This window comes from Equus przewalskii, chromosome 12 (genome assembly GCF_037783145.1).
Source record: "Equus przewalskii isolate Varuska chromosome 12, EquPr2, whole genome shotgun sequence".
NCBI lineage: Eukaryota > Metazoa > Chordata > Mammalia > Perissodactyla > Equidae > Equus > Equus przewalskii.
The window spans coordinates 17579185-17604841 of record NC_091842.1 but is presented as its reverse complement, the minus strand read 5'-3'; the positions used below and the strand labels follow the sequence as shown (position 1 = coordinate 17604841).

Here is a 25657-nt window from a genome sequence, read left to right as displayed (position 1 = left end):
ACATCTGCTTTCTTTTGTTTGCCATTAGCTTGAAGTATCGTCTTCCATCCCTTCACTCTGAGCCTATGTTTTTCTTTAGAGCTGAGATGTGTTTCCTTTAGGCAGCATATTGTTGGGTCTTGTTCTTTGATGCATCCTGCCACTCTGTGTGCTTTGATTAGAGAATTCAGTCCATTTACATTTAGAATGAATATTGATAGTTGAGGGCTTAATTCTGCCATTGTTTTGCACATTTTCTGATTTCTGCATTTCCTTTGTTTTTTGTCACGTGTATTTTGGACTACTGATTTGATTAGGTAGTTGTCTATGTTGGTTTTCTTCATTTTCTCCTTGTTTATCGTATATGTCTATGTTCTAATTATTCATTTAATTTTTATCATTAGGTTCGTATAAAAAGTCTCGTAGATGAGATAGTCCATTTTCTGGTAGCCTCTTATCTCCCGAGAGTATGCTGAATCTGTCCCCTTCCTCTTCCCCTTCTAAGTTATTTTTGTCATATCTCATTCCATCTTGTGTTGTAAGTTTGTAGTTAAAATGATGAGATCATTTTTGTTTTGGTGTTTTCCTTTTTTTTATCCTTGATGTAGAAGTTAAGTGTTTACCAACCTGATGTGATAGAGAGCTGCCTATTTTCTGATTATTGCCTACCTATTCATCTCCCTGCTCAGGGCTTTGCAGCCCCTCTCCTCTTTTATTTATTCTTTTCCTTTCAGATATGAGGACCTTCTTGAGGATTCCATGTAGGGGCGGTCTTGTGGCAGTGAACTCCCTTAGCTTTTGTTTATCTAAGAAAGTTTTTATTGCTCCGTCATATGTGAAGCAGATTTGCGCTGGATTCAGTATTCTTGGCTGGAAGTTTTGTCTTTCACGATTTTCAATATGTCATTCCATTCTCATATCGTGTAAGGTTTCTGCTGAGAAATCTGCTGAAAGCCTGCGAGGGGTTCCTTTGTAAGTTATTTTCTTCTGCTTTGCTGCCCTTAATATTTTTTCTTTGTCGTTGACTTTTGCCAGCTTTACTCCTATATGCCTTGCAGTAGGTCTTTTACATTGACATAGTCAGGAGATTTGGTAGTCTCTTTCACGTGGATTTCCATCTCTCTCCCCTTCACTTCCCCTAGCCTCTGCTTCTCTCTGTGTCAAGCTCTGGGCCATCCCAGGACTGGACTGCTGGGCGGGGGAAAGGGCACTTTCTTATACCTGCCTGCCTCCCCCAACTTCTGCCTCTTTCTCTATGTGGTGCTCTGGGTGCTCACAATGCTCCACCAGCCACCACCTCTCTCCCTGTCACCTGCTCTAGGCAATTGTGGGGCTGGTGTGCCAGGCGGGGACGGGGTGTCTCTCTTCACCTGTGCGCTTCCCCCAGCCACCACCCCTCTCTCTCTACACCGTGCTCCGGGTTATCGTGGGACTGGAGTGCCGGGTGGGGATGGGGCGCCTCTCCTCACCTGCGTGCTTCTGCTAGCCACAGCCCCTCTGTGCACTGTGCTCCAGGCGATCCTGGGGCTGGTGTGCCAGGCGGGCTCAGAACACCTTTCCTCACCTGCACACTTCCCCCAACTGTCACCCCTCTCTCTCCATGGATTCTTGCTGATCAACTTCCACTCCCTCTGGGGGATCCAGCCCCACCACCACCTTCAGACGTATGGGTGCATGGGTCTCTCAGACATCTTTTGTGTTGCATGTATGTCCTCTATTGGTGTATGAATGTCCTTTTCACTGTATTTTAGAGGGGAGAGTCTAAGGGAAGAGCTTACTCTGCCATGGTGCTCTATACATGCATGTTTTATCTCACAGTTTTAAAAGGTTTAGCAAAGTAAGAGAGAGTCTGCCCTGGATTCCTACTGTTTGGGTTCACATTGCTGCTTTCAGCTGTGTAACTTTTTGAAATTTATTTAACAGCTCTAATCCTCAATTCCATATCTGTAATGTGAAGGTAGCAAACCTATTTTGTAACGTTTTTGTAAAGATTAGACAAATATTGGAATCTTTGCTAAGATGTTAAGCACTTACAACAACAGCTGGCATATAGTAAGTGCTGATGAATTGCTAACTCCTGCTGCTGTTGTTATTGTTGGTATCTTTGCCAGTTTATTTGTTCAGAGGAATTTTAAACTCCCATTGGAATTACATTAGATTTATAAATCCATAATGGCTCTTCATGTTTTTGTTAGTGTCTCTCAGAAAAGTTTATTTTATTCACTGTCCATGTTATTTCATAAGTTAACGATTAGGTATTTTATAGATTTATTTTACAATTGTAAGTAGAATATTCTTTGCCTTCTGTTTTATAATTGTATATATAATGTATATCTAGCATATGTTTGGGAAATAGTAGCAAATACTTGGTATGATTTACTGCTCTCAGGCTTGGTTCTAGGTGCTACATGGATTAACACTTTTAATCCTGTATAAAACCCCCATTTTACACAGTTAGAACCTGAGAACAGAAAATTAAAGATAGCTAGTACGTGGTCTGGGATTCACTATGGCCCCAGAGTCCACATTTACCCCACTACTCTCTGCTAGGAAAGCTATTCATTTTTATATTTTTATTTGGTAACTGGCTATTTTTCCTTAATCTGATTTTTAGCTCATTTTCTTAGGTTTCCAAGAAGCCGTTTATATCATTTGCAAGTAATTGCTTTTTGTATACTGTCCAGTAATTCTTATTCATGTCTTACTGCTTTGATTTTAACTTTCAGAAATATTTATAGCATTATTCTGTTAGTCGGACTGAATGAGAAGGCCTCTATTTCTTAAACTACTAAGAATGGCATTGCCTATTGATTGGAGAGTATTTTCTTTATGTTAAGGGTATGTTATTTTAATTTTTGTGTTTACCATATGGTGTTTGATTTGTTTATTCTGCTTTGTTTTAAAATCAGGATGGTTTTTAAAGTATATCAGATGTTTTTGTGTATCTATGAAGATGATCACATGGCTTTTCTGTGTTGAACTATTAATGTTATGAATTGTATTCACGTATAGCATAATGTTGAATCATCTTTGCATTCCCAGAATTTCTAACATAGTGCTGAACTTTATTTGCTGAAATTTCTATAAGATTTTTGCATATATAAGTACAAGTGAGCTTGGTCTGCAGTTCTCTGCCATTTTTGTTAAGTATTTAGCATTGAGTACATTCTAGCTATGTAAAAGGAATCTGGAAGATTTGTCTTTTCGTGTATTATATACTGCATTTAAAAAATAAATTTTGAGTACCTTTTCTGGTATGGCTGCCTAATACTGTTTGTTAAAGATCTCTTGGTTTTCTTCATTAAAGATTTTAAGTGTTTCTTATTTTTTACAAATTATGGAAATCTTCAAACGTAGAGAGAAGCAGAGAGATTGGTTTCATTTTGTTCCTCTCTCACCTCACTTTGTTTTTCGCTTGAATATTTTGAACCTTGCTTCTTAAAGCATGGTTTGAGGTTTAACAGCATGGATTTTAATTACCTGGGAACTTGCTACGTATGGAGGTAATCATGTACACAAAACCACATGCATCACATCACCTTTACCTGATTCATTTGGTTATAGGCAAGTCACAGGTCCTGCTCCCACTCTTGGTTTAGATTTTAAACTATTGTCAATAATGTTGTTCTGAGATGTTTAAATCGTAGATCCTAGAAGGGAGCTACAGAGTCTCAGGGTATAAACTTTTTGAAGACTTTGATGACTATAGTCTAATTACCTTTCAGAAAACCAGTATCTCTTTTTGTTATATGGTAAACAAATGGCAACAGTGACAGCTCATAAGTTTGCCTTTTCTGCCAATGGGATCATTAAATAATGAGAAAGCAAGAAAGAGGACAAGAGTCATTAGAAAATCTCGTCATAAACAACTTGAGTGATTGGTACCTGAAAGCTGGAGGTTATTTGAATTAATTTTCAACAGTCCAAAACTGGTCAATTTACTATTCCTTGCTAAATCTAATTCAGTGTGTATTTGTCAAGAAACTTTTGGGTCCCTAATACAGTGTTAGATTATTTTGAGTGTGAGGAAAGAAATATACCAATATCTGTGCCTTTATAAGGCTTATGGGAATTTACTACATTGTTTACCTTTTTTTCATCTTTGTACAAAATATAACTTCTATTTATAGTAGCTCATGCTGGATTTCACCTTACTTGGGTTCTCTCTGGGTTGAAGAAATTTGAAAATCTTCCCAGCTATGTCTTCTACCAAAATAAAAACAAAGTCGGCTTTTCCTTTGTTTTAGCAACAGCGTACTGTCTACAGACTAACTCTAGTGAAAGCATGGAATGTGGATGAACTCCAGGCCTATGCTGAGCTGGTGTCCCTGGGAAGTCCTGACTTCATTGAAGTAAAGGTAAGTTCCTGCTGGCCAGTGCCATGCACATTTCCCTGATGCTCTGTTGGCCGTGGTGGAGTTAAAATCTTTTAAAACTCCACATTTCTCAGATGTTTTGTTTATTCATTCAGAAATATTAATCAGGAACCTGGCACTGTTCTAGGCATTGGAGATAAAAGCAGTAAAGACTAAGCTTTTGCTCTCATAAAGCTTATATTTTAGTAAGAGGTAGACAACACAAAATGAATAATTAAAAATGACATAGTAACATTAATAGGCTGAGAAATAAAATGTATTATAGTGAGTAATTGGTTGGCTTTTTAATAAACTTTTATTATGGAAAACTTCCAACATATACAGACATAGACTGGTCTAATGAACCCCCATCTGTCTATCACCCAGCTTCAAAAATTATCAACTCATGTTTCAACTTTACCCCTCCCCATTTCCTCTGCCCTTCCCGTATTATTTTGAAGCAAACCGCTACATTATATCATTCATCCATAACTGTTTAAGTATATATCTCTAAAATATATGCACTCACTTTAAATACTTATTCAGAATACTGTTCTCACAACTAAACAATTTTAACAACACTCTCTTAGTATTGGAACATATAAGGTTTCAAACTTGACCGGTGACTTCAACAATATTTTTGAATCTGGATCCAAATAAAGGCCATTCATTGTAATTGGATATTTCTCCCTTAAACTTCTCTTAATCTGTTAGTTCCTCTGCTATGTATTTTTCCCCCTTGTAATTTATTTTGTTGAGTAAAATTGGTCATTTACGCTTGCTAGTTCCCCATATTTATATTTTATAATTTGCTGATTGCATGTTCCTCTGCCCACTGTGTTTCCTGTGGATTGATAGTTAGATCAAGGAAAGATTGATCAGATGTGTGTGTGGGGGCGGGGTATGTATGTTTGCTTTTCAAGATTATTTCACTGGTGGTATTGTATACTTCCAGTGGGAGGCATGTAATGTCTGGTCATCTGTGTCATATTTTTACTGGTGTTTTTTTGAGATGGATTTCTATAAATGGATTGATGTGTCAAAGGGTAAGTGCATATATTATTTTGCCAGATATTGTGGTTGGCTGTTTTATAATTCATGAGCAGGAAGTCTTTTCTGAGGAGGTGAATTTTTTTAAAGTGATACCTGAATAATAAGATGCAACACAGTATGCAGAGACTTGGAGTCACAGCATTCTGGGCAGATGGCACAGCTAGTGTACAGAGGTCCTGTGTGCTCTCAGTGGGGCTGTTGGAGTGGGCGCTAACACAAGATGAGTCAGAAAGGTGAGATGGGGCCAGATTTTGTTAGGCCTTTCAAGCAAGGATAAGAGAATTGGATTGTATACTCAGTTGAATGGTAAGCTTTTTAATACTCGATGTGCTAGGAAAGGGTTTTAAGCTGGAGAGTGGTGTGATCTGATTTATGATTTTGAAAGATCACCCTGCTGCTGTCATGAATGGATTATAGAGGACAGTAGTAGAAGTAGGTAGACCGGTTACAAAGCTATTTCTTAATCCAAGCAAGAGATACTGTGGTTTGCAGGAAGGTCATTGGTAATATAGTTGGAGAGGATTGGGGGCAGTTGGGATAAATTTTGGAATAGAACCAGCGGAACTTGTTGCTAGATTACGTGTAGGGAGTGAAAGAACAAAAGGAATCAAGAACAGCACCTGGGTTTTTAACTTAAGAAATTGTGTGGATGTGGAACATTTTATTGAAATAGAGAAGAGTGGGGGAGGGAGGCAGGTTTGGGGAGTAATTTCATGAGTTCTATGTTGGTCTTATTAAGTTTGAAGTATCTTGTAAATATCCAAGTATAGGTTCAAATACGCCATAGGATATAGAAGTCTGGAGGTCTTGGGATAAGACAGGGCTGGCAGTAATGATTTGGAAATCGTAAGCATGAGAATGATAGTTAAAGCTATGGAGTGTTGAGGCAAATAGCTTTGTTGGACAGCTAAGAATCCACAAAATGAGAGAAAGTACCGGAAAATTCACCCAGTGTCCAAAAGTTCTTCACTTGATGTTTATGAAGCTGAATGCACCCTGTGTCCTATCAGGAGCTATTTCAGAGTTTTGCAGCTATCTTTTAGTAAGTTCAGCTTTCTGTATTACTCTACTCTGGAGGGGTGGGGAGGTGAGAATAGATGAAATGTTGCTGTCTGAATTGTGGCATTTTATCTCTAGTCAGGCCACAGACACTCCTTTCTTTTGAAATTGGTCTTAATTTCAAAAGGCTATCCTTGGCAAGAACTCTAATGATGCAAAGATACAGACTACATCTGAAAAATATGTTTTAGTTTAAGAAAACCTTGCCAATACCAGGGATTAGTGGTATTTTAATTTATGATTTAGCTATTAAAGAATGCTGCCTTAAATTATGTTGCAGTAAAACCTCTATTATAAAGCAACTTCACAGGATTACGTGGTCACCTTTTCCCATTTTCCTTCTTTCTTTCCTTTCTTCCTTCTTTCTTTGCAGTCATCTTTTCTATAATAAGTGAGATATTTTATAATCTGAAAAGAATCAACCAATATTATTTTTTAAAGAAAGATGGCTACTTTGTAAACTGTAATTCTCTGATGGGTATGTTTTAGTTGGGCATACTTTTAACATAACTAGGAAATAGATAACGCCTTCTGTCTGTGGCTGAGATGTTATAATGGCATAGTTTCTTTCAAACAACGTTTTCATTTTACTATTTTATCCCTGCATTCAAGAAATACTTTGGAGCTCTCTCCATGTGCCAGGCTTCCTCAAATCACCAGAGATACAAAATTTGATATGGATATGCTAGTTGAGAAATAGATGTCTTACTGAATAAGGCAAAGTCTACAGTAGTAAAATGAACTACTTTGGAAGATTTTATTTTAAAACTCTTGGAGAAATATGTAATCTAATCATAGTATAAAATGGTAAAATATAATGTGGTAAATAACAGTTTGTGTTGTGTTGGAGGAAAGCATGGAGATGAGGAACTTGTCTCTCGTAGACCTGCAGTATCAAGTGGCTGGGCCACTGGGGACTGGATCAAGTGCTTTGTTAAATTCAGCTCTCATTTGTCTAGCAAGCTAGTGAAGTATCTTCCTTTTAAACTGAAGTAGGAAAAGGGATCTTTACAGAATATATTATACTATTAAGAAACAAGTAATAAAATAATATTTATTATTTGATTACATTTTAAACTGTATATGTTTAGATATATTTATATAAGAAAAGAATGAAAGATATATATCAGATTGTTAATAGTGTTCTTTTTGGGAGGTGGAGAAGGAAAGGCTTATTTAAATTTACTTGTATTTCTGTGTTGTGTGAATTATTACAGTGAGCATGCGTGGCTTCTGTGATTCAAATGATTGAAATGAAATCAGTAAATGGAGAAGGCATGCTTTCCTGTTCAATAGGGTTAAACTATTTCATGTCTGAAAAGGCAACTTTTTTTTTCCAGGTAATTTTATTGAGATTATAATGGTTTATAACATTGTACAATTTCAGGTGTGCATTATTATTTATCACTTCCTGAATACACTTCATCGTGCTCACACCCAGTAGTCTGATTTTTATCCGTCAGCATACATATGTGCCCCCTTTATCCCTTTCGCCCATCCCCTAACTCCCTTCCCTTCTGGTAACCACTAATATGTTCTCTTTATCCGTCTGTTTGTTACCTTCCACATGTGAGTGAAATCATATAGTATTTGTCTTTCTCTGTCTGGCTTATTTTGCTTAACATCCTGCCCTCAAGATCCATCCATGTTGTTGCAAATGGGACAATTTTGTCTTGAAAAGGCACCTTTTTGTGTTGTTGTGTTATTATGTTTAAAATTTTCTAAAATAGAGCAGTTTTTAAAATAATAGTAATAAACCCTCTCCAAAAAACATTTAATAAGAGCTAGCAGTGTGACAGGCTGAGATAACCTCAAACTCTTCCAAAAACAAACACTTAGAGGTAAACATGTTCTGATAAACATTCTTCTGAGAGCGTAAGCGATCTGTGCGGTCTCTAAGGGAACTCCTTGGGGGCTGTGAAGAACAGCGACCAGCCTGGTGGTACTTCACAGCTCCGGTAGAGACAAGACTTGGGTTTAAAGGACAGAAGACTAGGCCTTTTCACCTTCATTGAAAGGACGAATTAGGATGAAATGACACAGAATGGCACTTGGAGGCTTGTCTCTTAAATATGCTCTTGGTAAAAAGAAAGATCTCCCAGGGCCTAACCGTCAAAAAGGCTTGGTGTTAAAATTTAATAGTACTTCAAGGTCACATAAGTGCCCTGAAGATGTGAAATTCATAATACAAGTAGACCCTAGGCTAGTGATATGCCTGGGGCTCTCTGCAGAAGGAAACACGATACTGTTCATATCCTTTATCTGTGTTTCCCAGACGTGTGTGCATGTGGAGGGTGTGGGGGGTCTGTCATAGTCTGCACACACTGGAATCTCACGTAGGGAAGGTGGAACAGCACAGCTTTGATAGGTTCCTCAAATGTACTGATGTAACCTAGGACAGATTACTTCTCCTTGAGCCTAAATTTCCTCAATAGTAAAATTAGAATAACAATATCAATTTAATAGGTTTGTTTTGAGAATTCAATGGGGTAACATATGCCTGGATTCAGTAAATGTTCAGATGACTTTCCATTAAGTACATTTATTTAAACTAAATCAATAGAAGCTATCTCCTTATTGATTTCTTTTCTTTCATTGCTAGTCTTGTAAAATATTTTTTTCTGTTATAGTTCCTGTAAATTAACACATATTTTTTAGCTTCATTAGGCTTAAGCAGGCCTCTATTTGCTAGCCTGAAAATCTTAACTATCATTATTTCCTTGCTTGTTTGTGAAAATGTGTTTCATGTTACAAACATCTGTCTTATTGGAGAATTTTCATAACACAATTCATGTGTAAATGAAATGCTGTCTTTGTATTCTCTGCCTGGCATTGCACCTTGAGAATAGTAAGTGATCAGTAATTATCTGTTGTCCACTGATTTAACACTCTTACTCTTAGCACTGTAACTGCCTACTGAGCTCAATCCTTGCAGAATGCGTCTTGCAAAACAGATGTCTTAGCATAGCCTCACTCTCTGTCTCCACGCAAAGGTAAGGATTACCAGTTGTTCGTGTGGGTAGCAGTAACCCGTGTTTATCAGTTGATTCATAATCATTAAAACGTAGAAAAATCCTGAATAATATGAATGAAATTTTATGTTAAATCGGAAAAGAGTTCTGGAGTTTAATGTCGTAGAAGAATATGTGACTTGATCCTTAGAGCATTCGGCATAGATTGGTTAGGGGTACAGAGAAGAACAAAGTACAGCCGCTGCCCTCTAAGCTCAGAATTGAGACACATCGTTATACTAGTTATCTGATAAGAGGTATGCACAGGATTTGGTGAGATTGGGGTCAGATGGGCTAGGGGTTCCTGAGAGGAGATTAAGGAAATGGTGGAGAATTTAGCCAGGTAGAGACTGGACACTGAAGTGGGGCAGTCGCGTGAGAAGGCTTCATGTGCCATGCTGAGAAGCTTGGGCTGTTTTTGCGGGGGAAGCTATTGAGGCATTTTTAGGATAAAGGAGTGACACATTTTGGGTATATTGCTGCAAAAAGTCATGGAGACAACGTTTCTTTTCTCATTAAACTATAGGAGACGAAAACGATATCAGGAGTCTTCTGACACCCAGTCAGTTTAATTAGAATGTCGAATAGTCAAACTGCCAAAATACTACTCTTCCCACAGATCTTGAATCCACAGGTAAACTTTCCGGGCAGCCAGTAAAAAAGACCTTATGGCCTGTATTTCTAGAGCAGAGTGATCCATCCAAAAGTTACCAATGTAATGGTGTGGGTTGTGCTTTGCACTGTAAACCTGAAGATGCATAAGTAGTCCTCGTCTTCAGGAACTTTCTTTGGGTCTGCTTGTCACTCCTCAACCCTTAGATTCTGGAGTGAATGCTTTTGGATTATCACATTGTACCCATCTGTTTTCTTGAGGTCATTCTCTTTTCAAAATTGTGAGGGCAGAACTTGGTGCTGGTGATAAATGGGGCAGGCATAGGGGTAGTGGTGGGATGAGAAGGTGGCAGACAGCTGTGATAGAAGGGAAAATGAAAGGTTTTTCGACAATTTAGGATCAAGTGTGGTCAAGAATAAAGTCAGGGCAAGTCATCAGTAGACAAGATTGTAGGATGAAGTGAAGTAGCCAAAGCAGAAAGGGGAGCACCAGAGAGTGGGGCATTAGGAGCTAAACTAAGTGAAGGGTCAGGGGTTCTTGACGGTGACTCGACATGCTAATTCACTGAGCCCAGTTTCTGCCCGTAGCATTTCTGTCATGGTGAAGCCTCAGGCTCTATGATTGGTTCAGGAAGTTACCCATACTGCCTACCTTACAGCATTTTGTCTGTTAAAATGAGAACGTTCATGTGAAAATCCTTTGTTACCTATAAAGCATCATGTGAATGTTTGGAAAAGTATTATGTGAAGGCATAATAATGAACTATGGCATTCATTCTCTCATTTCATTTCCAGACCAAATCTCTCCTTAACATTTCATGATTTATTATTGCTGAATAAGAAATATTAAAATGCTTTTCAAAGTCATGTCGTGAATTTAAGATCTTATCTAAAACCTCTGCTTCGGTGAACTAATTTTTTTAAATATTCAAAATAAATTCCTTTGAATTAGCTACTATGTTCGTGGTTGTTCATGTAATTCACACATCATAAACAGTATTGAAATTGAAATAAAGTTTATTTTCATAGCTAATTTGACCTATCAATAAATTATTTTCATGGTTTTTACATATTTGGGTGAGTTTAGCACAACTTTTCAGCCATGCTTTCTTAAAGATTTTTTTAAACTATTGTATTATTTGCTTTTTTTATTCACCTAAAACTCCAACTCACTTTAATGAATTCTATAAATCATTGAGCTGATAGAGAGGATTCTCGTGTTTATTATGGGTCACCTGAGTTCCTGTTAAGCAAGTCATCTCAGTTTAGTATACCAGTGATCTTTTTGAACAGCCTTCTGGAGTAGAGCGTTTTGCAGAGCTCATCGGGGTTGTCAGCCAATCCTAGCCCTGCCATCTGTAGGGTCAGGGTCAGTCTTCAGTGCTCATTTATGGATTTTTGATTTAATGTTCTTCTACCCCATCCAGTCTGTCTCTGTGTGTCTGTGTCATGTGTGTTGAGAGGGTGTGAGTGGTTATTATTGTTGTTTTATTTTAGTTATTCCCTTTATTTTAGTTAGCAGCAGCATATCAACAGTATTCAAACTATTTGTCAAGAAAGTTTGATTCTGGGTTATTTAAAGAGCCTATAAAGTTAAGATAGCTGTTATTACTAGAAAATTAATCATTTATTATTATATAACTTACCAAATAGAGAACTTAGTTTTATGAAACTTTGGTGTCTTATATGCCTGGGCTGTCAGATAGAGTTCAAAAGAGTCAGAAGCCAACTTATCTTATTGCATTGTACTGAATAGGGATTTCTGTAGAGGTGAGGTACGTGTATATACATGTATGTATGTGTAAAGGTATGTATGTATATCCACAAATTTATTGCGTTTTTGGCACGATTCCGTCTTTATACCTATCGATATATAGAATACATTATAAAATGATCTTCTTAAAGAATAATTCAAAGGGATCCCTATCTGGCCCATTTCAGAAAAACTTTACCATCTCAAGTCTAAACTATACTGGAAAATGGGAGCACATCTTATTTTTGCAGTGAATAAATTGTGCAGTGAATTTTTATGGGTATCAACTATGCCTCCATTATTGTACTAGGGGATTATACTCCCTTGGGAATTAATCTATTATAGTGCACAAATGAAGCTGAATGAAAAGATATATTATTGGTTCAAATATATTATTGTGACTAGACAATATAGATTGTGACATAGCACAAAGCACAGGTGCCCAAGCACCAGCCTTGTCATAGAGTGGAAAGAGCATCAGCCTGGGCTCTCTAGTGCTGTCTTTGTCACTAACTACTTGTATGAGCTTCTAAGAAAATTTTATCATCTTTGTATCACTTTCTTCACTTTAAAATATGGATTGGATTGGATGACTTCCAGAAGCCTTTCCAGCTCTGAAACTCTTACTCTGTGACATTTAAGTAGGTCTGTAACTCTCTCTAACTGTTGTAATGTTCCCACAGGGTGTTACCTACTGTGGAGAGAGTTCAGCAAGCAGTCTTACCATGGCCAATGTGCCCTGGCATGAGGAAGTGGTACGCTTTGTCCATGAGTTGGTGGATCTGATCCCCAACTATGAAATTGCTTGTGAACATGAACACTCCAACTGCCTCCTGATAGCTCACAAAAAGGTAAGAATAACACAAATAGTCATTCTTCTATCATCCTTATCATTACTGCTCTTTTCTTCTCTTTTCTCTTTATTTTCCCCTCAGCCCTCTTATAGTGAATATCTGCTTGTTTGCTACCTTTTCTAAAACAAACATTAAGAAAGCTCTAAATTCTGCCTCTGGGGCTCATAAACTCTCTTTTCTGTGGAAAATTGCTTTGTTTTTAGTCCTCACCTAGGCACTTGAAGTGCTTTCTGCTTTGTAATTGGTGCATGCTAAAAAACAAAACCAAGACATCCTTGTAATAACCTCTAGTCCTTTTCCAGAATGACAAGGGAAAGCTAACATAGTAAATAACCCTCATATGAGTGTTTCTGTCAGAAGAAATATTGAGGTAGTTTATCAAATTTTAGATCACTTTGAATCTTGGCCTCTGGAGAAATTTTTCTAGGATTCTGGTTCCTGTTTTTCCCCTTTACTGCTTTTATTGGACAAAATAGGTACCCAAATCTAGTGTAAATAATGCCTAGCACAGGAAAAATTCAGTTGTTGGTAGAGATAGGTCATTAAAATAAGGAGGAAAAAACCTTAATCAGAAGACCAGTGTTAGAATAGCTGTGATAATATATCCTTACTAAAATATTTACATAGAAATAATGTAGTGTCTGGGATTTAATTCAGAATATTATGAGGTGAGAAGTACATGGGTGTGTGGATGGGTTAAGGGTTGTTGAGGCTACATGATGGATACATAGAGGTTCATTAGACTACTCTGCCTAGTTCTTTGTTCAAATTCTCCTTTAAAAAATGCTTTTAAAAATGAGTGGGCATGGATGAACCTTGAAAACAATGCCCAAGGTGAAAAACAAAGCCAGACATGGTGATGTCAGCATCATGGTAGAGTGAGCTCTTCGCTTGGACTCTCCCCTCTAAAATACAATAAAAAGGACATTCATACACCAACAGAGGACTTAAACACAACACAAAAGACGTCTGAGAGACCCACGCAGCCATGCATTTGAAGGTGGTGGTGGGGCTGGATCCTCCAGAGGAAGTGGAAGCTGATTGATAGCTCTGCAGAGAGAGGCTGCGACTTGGGGATGTGAGCAGCTGAGAAGAGGTATCCTGTCCCCACCTGGCACTCCAGCCCCATGATCACCTGGAGCACAGCACAGTGAGAGAGGGTCTAACTGGGCGAGGTACGCAGCTCAGGAGAGGCACCCCATCCCCACCAGGTATTCCAGCCCTACACTCCAGCCTCATGATCGTCCAGAGTGCAACAGTGAGGGAGGGGCTGGCTGGGGGAGGTGTACAGCTGAGGAGAGATACCTTGTCCCTGCCGAGTGGTCCAGCTCCATGATTGCCCAGAGGGCAGCACAGTGAGAAAGGGGCTGGCTGGGGCAGGTGCAAACTGAGGAGAGGCACCCTGTCTCTGCCTGGTGCTCCAGCTCCATGATTGGCCAGAGCATGGCACAGTGAGAGAGGGGCCAGCTCGGGGAGGTATGCAGCTGAGGAGAGGTGCACCATCCCCGCTGGGCTCTCCAGCCCCATGATCACCAGGAGTGCGGCACAGAGAAAGAGGGACTGACTTGGGGAGGTGCACAGCTGAAGAGAGGTGCCCCGTGCCCATACAGCTCTCCAGCCCCATGATCTCCCAGAGCATGGTGCAGAGAGAGAAGTGGCAGCTGGTGGAGCTCCATGAGTGCCCAGAGCACCACGCAGAGAGAGAGGCAGAGGTTGGGGGAGGCACACAGGTATAAGAAAGTGCCCATTCCCCTGCCTGACATGCCAGTCCTGGGATCACTCAGAGCTCAACACAGAGAGTGAAGCAGAGGCGGGGGAAGTGCAGGTGAAGGAGAGGCCCCCCCCACCTTGCCCAGTGCTCCAGATCTGCCGTGAGCCAGAGCGTCACACAGTGAGAAAAGCAGTCAGTGGCTAGAGCTGGGGAGTTCCTGATCATGCTAGGCCCAGAATACACAGCACCTAATCCCCACCCAGTGGAGGTATGTGGCAGTGGCGACCAAATAACACCACCATGCAGAGGCAAAAATCCACACCATCAAGCAGTATGAGAAAGTATATGAAATCCCCAGACCAGAAGGAAAATGACAAGTACCCAGAAACCAACCCTGAAGACGCAGAAATCCATAACGTAAATGACAAAGGATTTAAAATAGCTATCATCAAAAAATGGAATGACAAGAAAACACAGAAAGACAAATTAACAAATTAAGGAGGTTCTTCACAAAAGAGTTCGATACTTTAAAGAAGAATCAATCAGAATTGTTGGAGATGAAGAACACAATGGTTGAGATAAAGAAAAATCTGGACTTTTGTCCCAAAACAACAGAACTGACAATATGGAAGACTGAATTAGCAATTTAGAGGACAGTTACTATAGAAATGCTTCAGAGGGAGGAGAAGAGAGAACTAAGACTAAAAAGAAATAAAGAAGCTCTCAGAGAAATATCTAACTTAATTAGGAAATGCAACATAAGGATTATAGGTATCCCAGAGAGGGAAGAGAAGGAGAATGGAGCAGAAAGCTTGTTCAAAGAAACAATAGCAGAGAACTTCCCAAACCTGGGGAATGAGACTACAAGTGCAAGGGTTGTGTTGAAGGATTACTTTCCTCTTATACCGGAAGACAGCCAGAAACTGAATACCAAGTCTTTTTACTTTGAAATAATTATAGATTCATAGGAAACTACAAAAATACTACAGAAAGGTCTCATGTACCCAGTTTTCTCCAGTGATAACATCTTTATGACTGCGGTACATTATCACAACGAGGAAATAGACATTGGTACAATCAGTAGACCTTATTCAGATTTCACCAGTTTTGAACTCACTCATTTGTGTGTGTGTAGTACTATGCCATTTTATCACATGTAGATTCACATAATCGCCACCACCATCAAGTTAAAGACTGTTCTCTTACCACAAAGATCTTTCTCATGCTACTCCTTTATAGTCAAACCCACCCTCGACCCCCAGCTATCCCTAACCTTTGGCAACCACTAATCTGTTTTCCATCTCTTATAATTTTATCATCTTGAGAATCATTATAAACAGAATCGTAAAATATGTGAGCGTTTGAGATTGGCCTTTTGCAGTCAGAGTGATGCCCTTGAGATTCATCTGACTTGTTGCACATGTCAATAGTGTGTTCCTTTTTATTGGTGAGTCATAGTCCATGGTCTGGATGATTTGTTTAACCATTTACCTATTGAGCATTTTGGTTTTTCCCTGTTTTGGGCTATTACAAGTAAAGCCGCTTTGAACATTCTTGTACAGGTTTTTGTGTGGACATAAGTGTTCATTTCTCAGGGATAAATGTCCAGGAGTACAATTTCTAGGTTATATGGTAAGTGTATGTTTTGGGCTTGTTTTGTTTTTGTTTTTTTAGAGAGGTAGCTGTACTAGGTTGCATTCTTACCAGCAGTGTATGAAAAGTCCAGTTTCTCCGTATCCTAAGCAGCATTTGATATTGACATTTTAAGGTTAGCTGTTCTAAGACGTCTGTAGTGTTCTCACTGGGTCTTCATTTGCATTTCATGAACATGATCTATCTCTCCATCTATTTGATTTCTTTAATGAGCATTTTATAGTTTTATAGTTTTCAGGACACAAGTCCTAATGTGCTTTGTTAGTTTTATACCTGTTTCTTTTTTTTATAGCAATTATAAAGTGTATTTTTAATTTCCAGTGTTGTTTGTGTGTGTGTGTGTGTGAGAAAGATTAGCCCTGAGCTAACATCTGTGCCAATCTTCCCCTATTTCATATGGAATGCCGCCACTGTGTGGCTTGACAAGTGGTGCTAGGTCTGTGCCTGGGATCCAAACCTGTGAACCCTGGGCTGCCAAAGTGGAGGACACGAACTTAACCACTACACCACCAGGCTGGCCTGGTCTAATGTATTTGCAATTTTTTAAATATGCATTTCTTCTTGGATATTTAATTTCTAATTTTTTAATTTATAATGTATTTTTAATTTCAGTTTTACATGTTCGTTGCTAGTATGTAGAAATAAAATTAAATTTTTGTATGTTGTTGTATCCTGCAACCTTTCTCAACTTACTAACTAATTCTGGGAGGAATTTTTGCAGATTTATTAAGATGTTCTACATAGATCATTATTTCATCTGCAGATAGGGACAGTTTTATTCCTTCCTTTCCATTGCATAGACTTCTAATACTTTATTGAATAAGAATGGTGATTTTGGACATCATTCCCTTTTTTCTGATCTTAGGGGGAAAGCATTTAGCTTTTTCCTATTTAACATGGTGTTAGCTCTAGCTTTTTTGTACATGTTCTTTTCCAAGTTGAGGAAGTTACCCTCTATTCCTAGTATTTTGACAGTTTTTATTAAGAATGGATGTTGAATTAAGTCAAGTGTTTTTTCTCAATTGATGTGAGCATGTGATTTTACTGCTTTTATCTGTTAATATGATGGATTTTTGATTATTGAACCATCATTGCGGTCCTGGAATAAACCCTACATGGTCATTATGTGTGTTTCTTGTTTTATATTGCTGACTTCTGTTTGCTAATATTTTGGTAAAGATTTTTGTCTTGTTATTCATGAGGTTCTATAGTTTTGTTTTCTTTTTAATTTTGTCTTTCTGTTGGTTTGATATCAAAGTAATACTGGCCTCATAAAATAGGTTGAGAAATGTTTCCTCCTTTTCTGTGTTCTAGGAGGGATTGTATAGAATTAGTGTTAATTCTTCTTTAAGTGTTTATTAGAATTCTCCAGTGAAATTGTCTGGTCTTAAGGATGTCTTTTGGAGGAGTTTTAAAATTATGAGTTAAATTTGTTTAATAGTGACAGGGCTATTCAAATTATCTTTCATCTTGGGTGAGTTGTGGTAGTTTGTGTTTTTCAAAGAGTTGGTCCCTTTCATGTAAGTTGTGAAATTTATGTGAGTAAATTGTTCATAGTGTTACCTTATTTTCCTTTTGATGTCTGCACAACATTCCATTTCATTTCTGATTTGTCTTCTCTGTTTTGTCTTTCTTAGTCTTTCTTGAGGTTTGTTGATTTTATTGGTCTTTCAAAGAACCAGCTTTTTGTTTAATTGATTTTTCTCTATTTTTTGGATTTCAATTTCATTGATTTTTGCCCTTCTCTTTTCTGTGCCCTTTTTTGTGTTTACTTTGGGTTTCTTTTGCTCTTCTTTTTCTAGTTTCTTTGGATGAGAGCTTAGATTATTGATTTTGCCTCTCTTCTAATGTAAGCATTCACTGCTATAAATGCTCCTCTATGGCCCATGGGTTATTTAGTAGTTTGCTGTTTGGTCTCCTAGTGTTAGGAGATTTTCCTCTTATGTTTCTGTTATTGGTTTCTGGTTTGATTCTGTTATGGTCAGAGAACACACTCTGTATGATCTCAGTTCTTTTTTTTTTTTTTTTTTTAAAGATTTTATTATTTCCTTTTTCTCCCCAAAGCCCCCCGGTACATAGTTGTATATTCTTCGTTGTGGATTCTTCTAGTTGTGGTATGTGGGATGCTGCCCCAGCGTGGCTTTGATGAGCAGTGCCATGTCCGCGCCCAGGATTCGAACCAATGAAACACTGGGCCGCCTGCAGCGGAGTGTGCGAACCCAACCACTCGGCCACGGGGCCAGCCCCATGATCTCAGTTCTTTTTGATTTGTTGAGGTTTGCTTTATGGACCAGGATGTGGTCTATCTTGGTAAATGTTTTGCATGTGCTTGCTAAGAGTAAGTGTTCTCCTATTTGTCAGTGACTGTTCTGTAAATGTCTACTTCATCCTGTTGGTTGGGGGTGATGTTGAGTTCTTCTGTATCGTTGCTGATTATCTGTATAGTTCTATCAATTGTTGAGTGAGAAGTATTGAGGTCTCCAGCTGTAATTGTGAGTTTTCTGTGTCTCCTTTCAGTTCCATTATTTTTTTGTTTCACGTGTTTTGCAAGTGTGTTGGCTGGTGCATACACATTTTGAACTTCTATACCTTCTTGGTGGATTTGACCCTTTTTTCGTTATGTAATGTCCCTCTCTATCCCTAGTAATTTTCTTTTCTTTGGAGTCTGCTTTTTCTGGCGGTAAGGTAACCACTCCTGCCTTTTTTTTCTTTGATTGCTGTTTGCTTGTTTTTGATATGCTGTTTGTATATCTTTTTCCATCCTTTTACTTTCTACCTACCTATATCATATATTTGAAGTGAGGTTCCTGGAGACAATGTATAGTTGGTCATGCTTTTTTAATGTACCTGCCAATCTATTTTAGAATTCCATTTTGATTTATCTGTAGTGTTGTTGAGTGTATTTCTTTGTATAGACTTTTTAGTAGTTGGTCTATTACATTGTACATATATATCAAACTCAACTGAAGTCAACATTTTGCTAGTTTGAATGAAATGTAGAAATCTCTCTTTAAGTCCCTTAACCTCCCTCATTTAAACATCTTAAATATTTCCTGCACATACATTGAAAACCATAATAGGTAATGTGATAAATTTTGCATCAGCCATTAGAAAACTCAAGAAAAGAAGATAAGTTGATTGTATTTACCTATTGTATTTACCTATATTTTTACTCTTTCTGTTCTTTCTCCTTCCTGATGGTTCCAAGTTTCCTTTGGAATCTTTTCTATGTGTCTGAAGAACTTTCTTTAGGACTCTCTTTAGAGTTGATGTGATGCAACCACTTCTTTTAGTTTTTCTACTTCTGACAATATCTTGGTTTCCTTTTCTTTCCTAAAGGATACTTTTGCTAGATAAGAATTCTGGATTGACAGTTGTTTTCTTTCAAGACTTCCTTCTGGCTTCCCTGGTGTCTCATGAAAAATCCTGTTATTTGTTTTTCTCCAGTAGGTAAGGTATTGTCTCTGTCTCACTGCTTTCAAGATTTTATACTTTTCATATCTTTAGTTTTCAGAAATTTGATTATGTTGTGTTTTGGCTTAGATATCTTTGGGTTTATCCTGTTTCAAGTATGCTCAGTTTGTTGAATCTCTAGGTTTATGTCTTTTACAAATTTGGGAAATTTTTAGCCATTGTCTCCTCAAATACTTTTTCAGCCCCACTCTCTTTTCTCCTCTCTTTTTGCGACTCTGACCACACAAATACTAGGTCTTTTGTTTTGGTCCCACAGGTGCCTGAGGCGTTGTTTCTTTGTTGTTAAGGTTGGATACTTTGTATTGTTCCAATTTCAAGTTCACTGATACTTTTTTCTGTCCTCCCATTTCCTATTGAACCCACCCATTGAGTTTTATTTTGGTTATTGTATTTTTGAGTTCTAGAATTTCCATTTAATTCTTCTTTCTTTTATTTAACTTTGTTTTTCACTTGTTTCAAGTGTTTAAAACTATCCATTGAGGCATATTTATGGCTGCTTTAAAATCCTTATCAGATAATTCCAACATATGTGTCATCTTAATGCTGGTGTCTTTTGATGGTCTTTTTTAATTCAAGTTCAGATTTTCCTTTTTCCTAGTATGACAATTGATTTTCATTTGTATCCTGAACATTTTGTGTATTAGACTGTGAGACTCTCCATCTTATTTAAATCTTCTGTTCTACAGGCCTCTTTTGACACTCTACCAGTGGGGATGAGATGTAGGAGAGTCACCTTATTATTGCTAGGTAGATGTAGAAGTCCAGGTTCCCCACTCGGGCTCCTTGACCTACTCAGGCAGGGAGGCCTCATTGCTGCTAAGTGGGGATGGAAGTTCAGGCACTTCCCTCAGCCTCCTCTGATACCACTCTCACTAGGAATGAGGATCACCTCATTGCTGCTCCCCACTGACGTTATGGCATGAAAGTGGGGCCCTCATTGCACCTGGGCTGTGGTGAAAGTCCTGGCTGTCCACTAAGCTTCCTCTGACACCACTCTAATGTGAATGGGGAGAGGCACATTGTTACAACTGGATGGGGATGAAAGTCAAGGCTCCCTACAGAATTTCCACTGACACCACAGAGCAGGGCTGAGATCGCAAGATTCTCCACTGGACTTTCTCTGACTCCTCCCCAGGAGTGGGGTGGGGTAGAGGTACAGTGCAGTACATCTGGGCAAAGGTGGAAGTCTACGTTCTCCACTCAGTGTTTACTGATGGGTGAGAATGAGGCCAGTTTTTCTCGTGGCCTAGGGTGGTTATTGTCTGAAAGTTTTCTGTCTTGTTGGGCTACCCCTTTCCTGCCTTTGACTAAGGAGAGCAGGCTTTATTTGGGGTTTTTGTTCTTTTTTAATTATTCATGCCCATTGGTTTTTCTGGGTTAAAGGCTTCAACCAGGCTTCTTGGTTCCAGCACCCAGTCCGGGATATGCGAGCCAAAAATAAAACTCAGGGAACCATACTACTGTGTTGCTCCTCAGGTCCCGAGGTCCCTAGCTAGTCTGCCTTCTTATATCCACCCTTCAGAGTCTCCTTATGTTTCTTTCACACATAATGTATAAGGTTTTTAGCAGTACTTAGTGGGAGAAATACGTCTACTCCATCTTGTCCTGAACCAGGAGTCTTATAACTATACAGATTTTACATTTAAAATTTTTGGTTTACTATCTTTCCAGTGAACAGTATTGCCAGTCCACTTGGCACTGTTTCTTATTAGCAGATTATTTCCACTTTGTAAACTTATTTTCTTTGTTTATGTTAAAAGTGTCACCCCTGAGGCTGGCCCGGTGGCGCAGTGGTTAAGTTTGCATGTTTGGCTTCTCGGCAGCCCGGGCTTCACCGGTTCAGATCCCGGGTGCAGGCATGGCACCGCTTGGCAAAAGCCATGCTGTGGTAGGCGTCCCACCTATAAAGGAGAGAAAGGTGGGCATGGATGTTAGCTCAGCGCCAGTCTTTCTCAGCAAAAAGAGGGGGATTGGCAGTGGTTAGCTTAGGGCTAATCTTCCTCAAAAAAAAAAAGTGTCACCCAGTATGATTTCAAGGCTTCCCCTGCAGTGTTGCTGGAAAAATTTCCCTGAAACTTACATGGAAACATTTTTTTCTAATCCTAATCAGATCCCATTTAATAAGTAGGCTAGCTGTACCTGTGACCATGTGACCAGAGGCTCCAGGAACCAAGGCAGCCCATGTTCCCAGACACTGCAGGAACTGCTGCAGCACCTGTGACTGGAGGCTCCAGGAACTGCAGTGGTACCTGTGACCCAGTCGCCTCCCTCTCCCACAGTGGTAGCACCTCTGTCCCCTGCCCTCCCAGCAGTGGGGGCTGCATCCAAGACCCCAGTGCCTCCAGCAATGGTGGCAGTGCCCATAACCTGAGGCTCAAGAAAGTATGCCAGTGCCCCAGGCCAGAGGCTTCAGGAACTACAATGGCTCTTGTAACCCTGGCCCACCCAGCAATAGTGATAACACCTAGAAACTCAGCCCCCCTGGCAGCAGTGGTGCCACCATGCATGGAAAACCTGGGAGCAGCAATGTAGATGGCACATGTGGCAAGAGCACCTGAGGCCGTGAGGAGCCCAGTATTGTCAGCATCAGAGCCCTTGACTCCAGTTCCCCTCAGCTGCAGCAGCACCCGCAACGTGGGCCCCCGACCTGCAGCAATGGCACCTGCAGACCCAACAACCTTCGGAGATATGAATGTAGAAATGATTCAGGTGGAAGAGGAGAACTAAGATTTTTTCAAAATGGAGAAACTCTACTCAAGAATTATCTGACTCAGTTAGGAAAAGCAACATAAGGGTAATGGGTATCCCACAGGGAGAATGGAGCAGAAAGCTTATTTAAAGCAAGAATACCTGAGAAGTTCCCAAACCTGAGGAAGGAACTGGATGTACAAGCACATGATGCTAATAGAACACTTAGTTATCTTAACACAAAAAGACCTTATCCAAGGCACATTATGTTAAAACTGTCAAAAGTCAGTGACAAAGAATATTAAGGATGACCACAGAGGAAAAAAACCAATAGCCTACAAAAGAAGCCCAGTTAGGCTGTCAGCAGATTTCTCAGCAGAAACTCAACAGGCCAGGAAAGAGTAGAATGATATATTCAAAATATTGAAAGATAAAAACTGTAAGCCAGGAATACTGTTATCTGCAAAGGTGCTGTCAGCAGAAACAGGGAAATGGAAACAAGATGCTATCTCATCCATGTGATCTTTTATGCAAACCTTCAGAGCAGCCACAAAACATAAAAAGAATGAAGAAATTGAGAAACACATCACAGAAAACCAAACTGAAATGGCAGACAGAAGCACAAGGAAAAAGAAACAATGAAAATATAGAGCAACTAGAAAACAAAAGATAAAATGGCAGTATTAAATCCTTATATAACAATAAATGCCCTAAATATAAATAGATTGAATTCACCAATTGAAAGACAGAGTGGATGGATGGATTATAAAACAAGACCCAACAATATGCTGCCTTCTGGAGATCCATCTCAGCTCTAAAGGTAAACATAGGCTCAAAGTGAAGGGATGGAAGATGATACTTCAAGCAAATGGCAACCAAAAGAAAGCAGGCGTAGCCATACTTAGAGCTTCAAGCCACAAAAAGACAAAATAGACAAGTAAGACAAAATAGACTTCAAGCCAAAAAAGATAAAGGGAGACAAAGGTGGACATTATATGATCGTAAAGGGGACAGTCTATCAAGAAGACAAAACATTTGTTAATATATATGCACCTAACATAGGAGCACCGAACTAAATAAAGCAACTTAACAGACCTAAAGAGAGAAATTGACAGCAACAGAATAATACTAGGGGACTTTGATACCCCACTTACATCAAAGGATACATCATCTAGACAGAAAGTCAACAAGCAAACATTGGCCTTAAGTGAAACACTAGACTAGGTGGACTTAATAGATATATATAGAACATTCCATCCAAAAGCGACAGAATATGCATTCTTCTCTGGTGCACATGGAACAGTCTCAAAGATAGACCACATGCTGTGAAATAAAACAAGTCTCAATAAATTTAAAAAGACTGAAATCATATCAAGCATCTTTTCTGACCACAGTGGTATGAAACTAGAAATGAACTACCAGAAGAAAGGTGGAAAAGTCACAAATATGTGGAGACTAACCAACATGCTACTGAACAATTATTGGATCAATTAAGAAATCAAAGGAGAAATCAGAAAATACCTGAAGACAAATGAAAACACAACATACCAAAATCTATGGGGTGCAACAAAAGTGGTACTAAGAGGGAAGTATGTGGCAATACAGGCCTACCTCAAGAAACAAGAAAAAAATCGCAAATGAACAATCTAACACTATACCTTATAGAACTAGAAAGAGAACAAATGAAGCCCAAAGTCAATAGAAGGAAGGAAATAATGAAAATGAGTGTGGAAATAAATGAAAAAGAAACTAAAAAGACAATAGAAAAGATCAAGGGAACTAAGAACTGGTTCTTTGAAAAGATAAACAAAATTGACAAAGCCTTAGCCAGACTCACTAAGAAAACAAGAGAGACACTCAAATAAATAAAATCAGGAATGAAAGAGGAGAAATTACAACAGATACCACAGAAATACAAAGGATTATAAGAGAATACTATGAAAAGCTATACTTCTAAAAATTGGATAAACTAGCATAAATGTATAAATTTTTAGAATCATATAACCTCCCAAAACTGAATCAAGAAGAAATAGAGAATTTGAATAGACCAATCACTAGTAAAGACGTTGGAACAGTAATCAAAAACCTCCCAAAATACGAAGGTCTAGGACCATACAGCTTCTCTGGTCAATTCTACCAAACATTCAGAGAAGATTTATTACTTATCTTTCTCAAATGCTTCCAAAAAATTGAAGAGTAAGGAACACTTCCTAACTCATTTCACAAGGCCAGCATTCTCCTGGTATCAAAACCAGACAAGGACAACACAAAAAGAAGAAAATTACAGGCCATTATCTCTGGTGAACATAGATGCAAAAATCTTCAACAAAATGTTAGCAAATTGAGTACAACAATACTTTAAAAGGATCGTTCTCCATGATCAGGTGGAGTTTATTCCAGGAATGCAAGGATGCTTCAATATCCACAGCTCAATCAATGTGATATACCACAGTAACAAAATAAAGAAAAAAATCACATGATTATCTGAATAGATACAGAGAAGGCATTTGACAAGATTCAGCATCCATTTATGATAAAAACCCTGAATAAAATGGACATAGAAGGAAAGTACCTCAACATAATAACAGCTACCTATGACAGACCCACAGCCAACATCATACTCAATGGTGAAAAACTAAAAGGAATCCCTCTAAGAACAGGAACAAGATAAGCATGCCCACTCTCACAACTCTTATTCAACATAGCATTGGAGATTCTACCCAGAGCAATGAGGCAAGAAAAAGACATAAAATGTATCCAAATTGGAAAAGAAGTAAAACTGTCACTATTTGCATGATGTTATATATAAAACCCTAAAGAATCCACCAAAAACTATTAGAAATAATTAGCAAATACAGTAAAGTTGCAGAATACAAAATCAGCATAAAAAAGTTGCATTTCTATACACTAGCAACGAACTAGCAGAAGAGAAATGAGGAATACAATCCCATTTACAATCAGAACAAAAAAAGTAAAAGCCCTAGGAATAAATTTAACCAAGGAGGTGAAAGACCTGTACACTGAAAACTTACAAGACATTTTTTGAAAGAAATCAAGGAAGACACAAAAAATGGAAAGAGTCTGTGCTCATGGATTGGAAGAATTAGCATAATTAAAATGTGCATATTATTACCTAAAACAATTTATAGATTCAGTGCAATCGCTATCAAAATCCCAATGATATTTTTCGCAGAAATAGAACAAAGAAACCTAAAATTTGTATAGAACAACAGACCCCGAATAGCCAAAGGAATCCTGAGAAAAAAGAACAAAGCTGGAGGTATCACACTCCCTGATACCAAAGTGTACTACAAAGGTAGAGTAATCAAAACATCGTGGTACTGGCACAAAACAGACGTGCAGATCAGTGGAACACAATCAAGAACCCAGAAATAAACTCACACATTTATGGACAGCTAATTTTTGACAAAGCAGCCAACAACATACAATGGAGA

The 25657-nt window shown here is 38.6% G+C and overlaps 1 protein-coding gene across 11 annotated transcripts in view; it reads left to right on the top strand.

The window, feature by feature from the left end:
* LOC103558201 (S-adenosyl-L-methionine-dependent tRNA 4-demethylwyosine synthase TYW1) overlaps positions 1-25657 on the top strand; it is a 214454-nt gene that overhangs the window by 167994 nt on the left and 20803 nt on the right. For all 11 annotated transcript variants that reach the window (XR_011524726.1, XR_011524725.1, XM_008531059.2 and 8 more), the window contains 2 exons: positions 4227-4337; positions 12506-12673. Coding sequence is in view for 9 of the 11 variants with exons in the window: in XM_008531059.2 (XP_008529281.2) it covers positions 4227-4337; positions 12506-12673 (279 nt within the window). In the remaining 2 variants the exon portion in view is untranslated. The remainder of the gene's footprint in view (positions 1-4226; positions 4338-12505; positions 12674-25657) is intronic.